Consider the following 8,318-nt stretch of genomic DNA (forward strand, 5'->3'; position numbering starts at 1 on the left):
GTAATCTTTGTTTTCCTTAATTGCCTACAACTTGCAAAGAAATCAACAAAGCATGGAAATGGAAGAAACCATCTCAACTTAGCATTTCTTCCATCAGTAGCTGGCTTCATAGCATTTCTCACATCAAACATTCTATTTCGACATGATTCACTTACCTCCATGCTTGGAAGCGGCCATTCTGAACTATCAAAAGAAGGCAAGGGAAGAGATTCTAATCTAGCGTACTGGCCTTCTTTATTTGGCACAATGAACATTGAGTCATAGAAGAATATCCCATCCTTTTTTTATACTGATGGTGTGTGACCTTCATACTAAAGGGGGCTTGGCATTTTGCGAGTAAGTTTTTATTAAATTTTTCTATAGCTCATGGCATGCCATTAAAGATTGTATGGTGTAGAACTCTTACAACGACCTTGATCTCTAGCTACACAGATTGATTTGACTCAACCATACTATTTGCTAGCTCGAATGCATTGGATGCAAGGGAGAGTGTGCAAGCGCAACATCAATTTAAGAATGGAACAAATCACCATTTGAGAATGTAATGATGATTCAAATTGGGCTTGGCTGAACCACTTAGCTTGCATGCAGAATAAGTAGAGGAAGGAGTTAATTACCAATAATGAAGATAACCATTAAGCTTGCATGCAGAGTAGCTAATTTTTCTAGTCATGATGACAACCGCTGAGCTTGCATGCACCACCAGGCTTGCATACTGAGTAAGTAGAGTGAGCAACTAATTACTAGTTCGAATAACCACTGGTCTTGCATGCATGTGCCACTAGGCTTTCACTGTGTGTTGAGCTCTACACGATGTTCAGAATGATTATACCAGCAATTCTAATAGGTTGTGTCTAATCATTATGCCAATGTGGCAATCAATATGTCAAGAAAAACCCGGGCGTGAGGCTACCCAAAATTTGAAATCTTGCCCACCAGCGCATCATAGCGTGGCTCGAAAAATACCCCAAAAATAGAACCATGATTGGCTATACCCATCATGCATTGGCCTTTGTGGAACTACTGTATTTGAGGATTTTCCATCAATTTTCAATCATTTGGCCTTTGAATTGCTTGGTTTTGGGCTGCAGTTTTGTGCCGATGTTTGGCATGTTTTGGCTAGACAAGTTTAACACGTCCAACTTTGAGCCCTAGATGCCTTGATTATTGTGCACATGAACATCTTTTGTTTGTTTGATTTTTGGCACATGCAAAGCAAAGTTAGCACATACATGGGAAAAACAATGTAGTCTATAAGCATTTTCACTATGGGTGCATCTCTCTTTTGATACTATCACACTTTGGAACTATTGACATTTCTAGGGGGCCTAGAGCTATGAAAATGTGCTAGAACCTATTGGGGGTCAATCAGAAGCTACAAGAAGCTCTTCGTGAAGCCGAACATGATGGAGAGGACATAACTGCCGATCGAGAGCAAGAGCTTGCAGTCGAATGTATGCCACATGTAAGTTTTTAACATTTCTACTTAATTTGGGTATTCATGATCACAATCACTACAAAATGCATCCTCAATGTTTTAATCATGTTCTTTTGTAGTACAAAAAGTACAATGCATTATGGTCACATGGATAGCATTTTCGTGTTGAACACATCAATTCAAGGACAGTCACATATGATTGTGGAGTCATGGCTAACTTTGTACAAGATAGCCGAGCAAGTGCTTTTGATACCAATCTTCTCTCCTCACAGTTAGATTATTGTGGGACCATACGCGACATCTATGAAGTTGATTTTAGAAGATTTAGTATTTTCATTCTTGATGTTAGATGGTTTAGAACTATCTACAATTTTCCCAATGCTACAGCCAAGAGAGACAAATGTGGTTTCTTTGCTATTGACTCCACCAAACCTTGGACCAATGAACTTACGAATTAATTAAAAGCTAATATCTTTGTTTTCAAACAAATGTTGATAGATTCTCATATATATATATTTTTATACTTGAGCATAAATGAATATAACTACATGAACCTAATTTGGATCTTCAACGTAGGAGGTCTTTATCCGCATCGTTTGCTCGATCGTTTGGATCCAAGATGGTGGTATGTGATCCAAGTTGCTCCTCAAAGCAAAGATATTTTTGAAGATAGGGATGATGATATGGAGATGCCGGTAGAAGATCCAAATAATGATGCCAGTGGATCTAGGGAAGAGGATGAAGATGATGATATGGGCCACGAAGAAGGTGACAATAATGACACTGTAATGGAGGAAGATGGAGATCACAACTTTGGGGAAGAAGAGGGAGAACTAGAGGCTGGTGAACCAGAGGATCAAGTCTTAGGTAGATATACAATAGGAGATGATGACGTAGGTGATCAATTGTATGTAAACCACATATTTGGCACGCAAGACTTGAAGCCGTCGATGTAAATGCTACTAATTCATAGTTTTGACATTGATGAGACTTCTTATATATAATTTGGCCCTTACATTTTTATAGTGACATTTTGTACACTAATTTGTATGTTAATTAAGTTCACTATCAATATATGATCAGTGTTTTGATCTCAATTTTGGTATACATATACATACTCTTATATTTTTTATCTTTCAAATGACCAAACTTGTGGTCAAAAATTATTTTGGGACCCTTGGAATTGATGTTCTATAAAAATGTCGATATGGAAAAATGTACCTAGGCATCGATGAAAGTGTTGATGCAAGGGTTGGTGTCAACCAATATGGTAGTCAAGTATAAATGTCAGCATAGGGGTGATATATACTGACCCCTATACTGACACTTATACCGACGACCATACCCACGGCTATTTTGACATCCACAGGAATACCATCCTCGCCTACCAAACGTACCGACGATCTTCGTACCCGCACCCGCGCTTGCAAAGTGTCAGAAGACAACATCGAAAAGAGGCCCGTGTCTTGTAGTGCTAGCTATATTTTTATAGGTTTAAAAATTTACACAACACAAAGCCCTCCTACCCCCTCGGCTCCCCTCTGCATCTTGCCTACCCTTCTCCCTTTGCCTCACCCTTCTCAATCTCCCCACCCCTCTCGCGTCTCTTACCACCCTCTCAATGTCCCCTCAACTCTTAAGCGAAAATCCATTGGGCTGGTTCCACCTCAAATTAATTCTACTAATCCTTTTACAAGAAATATTAATCCACCCCTCCCCCAAATCGATAGATTAATCCTTCCGATCTCTTCCCACCTAACCTCTCACCTCACAAATTAGCTCCCTCTCCTGCCTCATCTCCATTGCCTACTCTCCTCCCCATCTTTCCTACCTCCCTCACCTTTCTTCCCTCGCCATTCTCCCTTCCTCCCTCTCTGTCCCTCTCTTTCACATGCCCCTTCCCATTTGTCTTTTGTCAACCTTGCCTACTCCCCTCCCCATGCCTCCATCAACTCTCCCACCTCTCGACCTTCTGACCCGTCTTCCCTCCTCCTCTCACCTAAAATTCTCTAGACTTCCTCCCTCTCATGCCCTCACCTCTATCACTTCTTCTCGCACCTCCTCAACCTCCCCTGTTCGTATAGTCTTCCCTCGCACGACCTCAACCATCTCATCATCCTCTCAACTTTCCTTCCACCTCCCTTCCCTCTTCCCTCCCCTCTCTCTTTCAACTAATTCACCTCCAACCCCCTCAACCTTTACTCACCCTCCATATCACTCTCCCGTTCCTTCCCACTACCTCAAGATCCTCCTAGTGATTAAACATCCTCTCACCTTCTTCCACCTTCTTAGCCTTCCCTCCCCTCGCACCGCCCTTGCTCTTCTCACCTCTCCTTAAATTTTCTCCTTTGCTCTTACCCTCTCAACTTTCTCATATCTCTTGCCACTCCCCATCCTTTTCCTCCCACAATCTTGCCTTCCCTTTTGCTATTTTTGCCTTCCCTCCTCCTCCCTCAACCTTCCCGTCAACCTCCATGTGCTACATTAGTTAATTGCTACATCTCTTTCTGTTAGGTTAAATTAGATTACATTGGTTAGGTGAAGGGATATTACGTTGGGGTTACATTGAGTTGAGTTATTAACATAAGCTAACCAAATCTATATGAGTATTGCCCTTAGCTTTAGGGAGATGCACCTCAACAATGCAAATTTATGAATTTTAATGGGACTTGCTTATGGCATGGAATTTTAATGGGACTTGCTTATGGCATGGAATTTTAATGGGACTTGTTTATGGCATGGAATTTTTATAAGCTTTGAGATCATGCTCACTGAAACCCTAAAATAATATTGGATACAGGCGTCGATGCCAGTTCACCTAGCTTTACAGCTATATTCATGATATACACAGGTAAGCATTCAATAGGAGTATCCGGACGCGTAGTTTGTACGTTCTCAGGAAAAAGACTTCAGAAAAGCTTTGAGGTTCTCCTTCGATGACCCACCTTCCTCTACGGCCTTCCTGCTTGCAGCAGATAGCTCGGTGGCTCGCCTCCTCATCTCTACCCCTTCCTGCCCCTGCATAACGGCCCTCACAGCCTTCTCGATCTGCCTTCGCTCCAGTTTGTTATCCAACTCTTGCTCCAGCTTCAGTTCGACGCCTATCTTCCACTGGTCTACCAAAATCCGGGAATTAACTCTTTGTTCCCCTCGCTGCGGCCAGCAGACGAAGGGGAGTCCTCCTGAGCTCAGGCATTCCATAACGGAAGTCCAGCCACAGTGACTGAGAAAACCACCAACGGCAGCGTGACCCAATACGGCTGCTTGAGGTGCCCACGAAATGATTAAACCCTGGGTTTTAGTGCGGGAAAGGAAGCCAGGGGGTAAATAGTCGGATAGGGATCTATCTACAGAATCTAAACGAAGGACCCAGAGAAAGGATTGTTCACTAGCTTCCAATCCCAAGGCAAGTTCTTCGATATCCGAGACTGGTAAATCTGAGACGCTACCAAACGAGACATAAAGCACGGAAGGCTTTTCTCTTTTGTCTAGCCAATGGAGGCAGTCACTGTCCTCCTGCCAGTAGTTAACAGAAACAACAGAACGAGGTATTTCTTCACAAAGCAGAGGCAAGGGACCTACTGTGTATATTGGTATCTCTTTCTTCAGAGCAGCAATGGCGCTGCTTTCCAGATCCTCGACCGTATTTATTAGAATGGAAGAAGCCGTTCGGACGTTCTCAGTCACACGCTTTGCGAATTTGTACAGGTAATGTGAGGCTTGGAGCGTCAAAAAGCCAGGGAAATCAACTGGGTACAAGGGGAAAATACCCGGGATGCAGGTCACCGTATCCTTTGAGATGAAGGTGTTGGTCTCATCTGTAATCCAAAAGAAGAAAAACAATCTAAAAAGACTGCAAAGTTCATCTCTGGCAACTTCGATAATGTCAGAGTATGCAGATTCAAGCGAGAAATCGACAGCATGTCAAGCAAGATCCATAGCTAAATTATTGTGTGACCAATGAGAGGAAATCGAAATGCAGAAAAGGACAGCATTCGAAGATCCGAGAGGCCATGCGTGAGGGGACAATGCGTACCTCTGAAAGGCAAGATACCTCTGGACTCCAGATCTAGTGTGTGGTAACAAAGGGAGCACGCCACTGCATTTGATGTGAAAAACACGACTCTGGGGAGACCGAACTTGTTGGCGAGGTCCTGGGACCAAATTGCAAACAAATCAGCGACGATGAGGGTGATGGGGAGGCCATCGGGAGGGTGGAGGAGGTCGTGCATGAGGGCGTCGACGCCGTCGTGCATGTTGATGGTGGCTGTGTAGGCGCTATCGAAAGAGGCACGGTTACAGTCGGGGGGCAAGCCATCAGGGACACCAACAAAACGAAGGGGGAGGTGATGGGGGGGAGGAGGTTGGGAGGCCAAGGTGTGGTGGGAGAGGACGAAGGTGATGGTGAAGCCATGGGAAGCGAGCTTGGAGGAGAAGAGGGTGAGCTGATTGATGTGGCCTTGTTCAGGTAAACACAACACTAGTGCGTGGGGACGACGGTGGGAAGAGGCCATGTCTCTTGTAACATAGAAATCCTTCTAGAAAACGAACCTATTAATAATCTTTGTGCACGCGAGATTCACTTTCATGTGCTTCCCTTGTCACGTTCATCTTGTGTGCCATATCCGCCCAACAAATTCTTTAAAGTTTAGGGCACGCCTCATTGAAAAAGAAATCGGAATATTTTGGGTTTGTTAACACTATTATGGTACCTCAACTTTCCTTTTATTAAGTGGCCATGTCTCTTGTAAATTAGAGAAGAGGCCATGTCTCTTGTAAATTAGAAAGCCTTAGAGAAAACGATGTCTATTAATCCTCTTTGTACACGCGAAATTCACTTTCATGTGCTTCCCTTGTCACGTTCATCTTGTGTGCCATAACCGCACAACAAATTCTTTAAAGTATAAAACCAAGAAATTTTAGGGCGCGCCTCATTGAAAAAGAAATCAAGTTGTGCCTATTTTTGGTTCATGCCGAGGAATATTTTGGGTTTGTTAACACTATTATGGTACCTCAACACTTAATAAAAGTTTCCTTTTCTAGCCCTCCTTCGATTTGCTTCTCGACAATTGCTCGACACCGTACGACGCTACTCAGAGGCTGACAATACTCATGGATCACATGGGTATTGATCATCGCACTTCTAGCATCTATTATCCAGCATCCATGGGTCAAATGGAGCGGACCAATGGCCTCCTTTGTAAAACCATGGGAAAAATGGATATAGGGAATAGGAGCCAGCGGGATGAGAAGGTCACAGAAGCCGTATGGGCTTACAACATCACTCATAAAACATCTACAGGTCAGTTGGTGTATGGTATTGAGGCTGTTTTACCACTAGAGATAGACATTCCGGCTTTGAGATTGGCACAAGAACAGAGGATGACAGAACATGAATATGTAGAGGCCTAGTTGGTGTAGCTTGAGAAGCTAGATGAAACCCAACGCCTTGCACTACATCAAACAAAGATTCAAAAGAATCGACAAAAGGCCCACTTGGATGCTAAGATTTGCAAGGGATGGGAAAGACACTTTGCTGAGGGGGATGTTGTGCTATGCTTTGATAACAGATTGGACCACCAAATGGATAAGAGGTTCCTTCCATTGTGGACCGGTCCATACAAAGTCATTAAGGAACGTAGCAATGGGTCTGTACAACTTCGGGAGCTGCATGAGCCATATGGCAAGAAGGTGATCAACAAGCGTTACCTCAAGCCCTTCTTTGTGCATGATGGACCCAGGCATGGAAATGTTGTGCATTCCCTACCTGGGGGGGGAATTGTTATGGACAAATTGGTGGCAGGGCATGACCATGTGCCACCCTTCCACGTAAGAGGACCCATAAGGTGTGTTGTACATAATCCATGGTAGTAATATTATAAAATGTAAGGTGGCATGGCTCCTCCATGTGCCACCCCTCCATCTAGGCGGGTACCACGCCTGCATTTAGTGAGATATGGCCCAAGGACCATGGGAGAAGTAATATAAAATAGGTGAAGATGGATATTATATTGGATTATTCCCTCCATGTAGGATAGGCCCATGTGGGGGGGGTGTAGAAAGTCCAAGAATGCAAGTTAAATAATGGGAAAGTAGGATGAGGTGGCAAGATTCCTTGTGCCAACCCTCCATTTGTCCTCCTAGATGTTTGAATGTATTATAAAATTGGGAAGAGGCCAAGGGAGTATCTTAGACTTGGGATATGGGGGTTAATGTATGTGGAAAAATGAGGCAAAGGGTTGTCACACACAATTGAGAGTGCATAACCGCCTAGCCCACATGGGACAGTCTTCCACACACACCATGCATGTGGGAGGATGCATTTATTGGGAGAGACCCCCTCTTTTGCCTATAAAAGGAGGGGGCTATTCCTTGATGGAGGAGGCTAAAGCCACCTAGCTAGTACTTTGATTTCCCCCTTCCCTTCCTTTTAAATAAAGCATGGCCCTCTTCCCTTGATGTTTCCATCTTTACATTCCTCCTCTTATCATGTACATGTTTCTCTTTCCCCTCTCCCTTTCCCCTTGTGCCATAGTTTCCCTCTTCATTTCCTCCCCTTCTAATTCCTTTTCCCCACCCATGATAATGTTTCACCCTCACATTCTCCTTTCCTCTATTGCCCTTGAGCGTCGCCATGCTTAGTGTCTAGCCTCTTGTCCTGATTCCTTTTCTAGGTAACACCACATCAAGAGATGAAGCAAAAAGATGATTTCAATGGTTGGGATGGATTATGACACCATTCATGCTTGTCCTAATAATTGTATTCTCTTTCTTCATGATCATGGGGATTTGGTTAGTTGTCCAAAGTGTGGGGCACAACGTTATAGACAGGATTTGTAGGTTGAGAAGATCCCATAAAGGTCTTAAGGCACTTTCCCAT

The 8,318-nt window shown here is 43.7% G+C and overlaps 1 protein-coding gene across 1 annotated transcript; it reads right to left on the reverse strand.

The window, feature by feature from the left end:
• Nucleotides 1-4,170: 4,170 nt before the first annotated feature.
• LOC147899128 (UDP-glycosyltransferase 85A1-like) lies at nt 4,171-5,946 on the reverse strand. The gene is made up of 2 exons (XM_087378589.1): nt 5,475-5,946; nt 4,171-5,256 (listed from the first exon to the last, which is right to left on the reverse strand). The coding sequence occupies exons 1-2, from the start codon at nt 5,692-5,694 to the stop codon at nt 4,334-4,336; spliced, it is 1,143 nt and encodes a 380-aa protein (XP_087234715.1). The 5' UTR covers nt 5,695-5,946; the 3' UTR covers nt 4,171-4,333.
• Nucleotides 5,947-8,318: the final 2,372 nt, after the last annotated feature.

Source organism: Dipteris shenzhenensis, chromosome 8, assembly GCF_047967505.1.
Source record: "Dipteris shenzhenensis isolate YYH24624 ecotype China chromosome 8, Dip_SZ_1.0, whole genome shotgun sequence".
Taxonomy (NCBI): Eukaryota; Viridiplantae; Streptophyta; class Polypodiopsida; order Gleicheniales; family Dipteridaceae; genus Dipteris; species Dipteris shenzhenensis.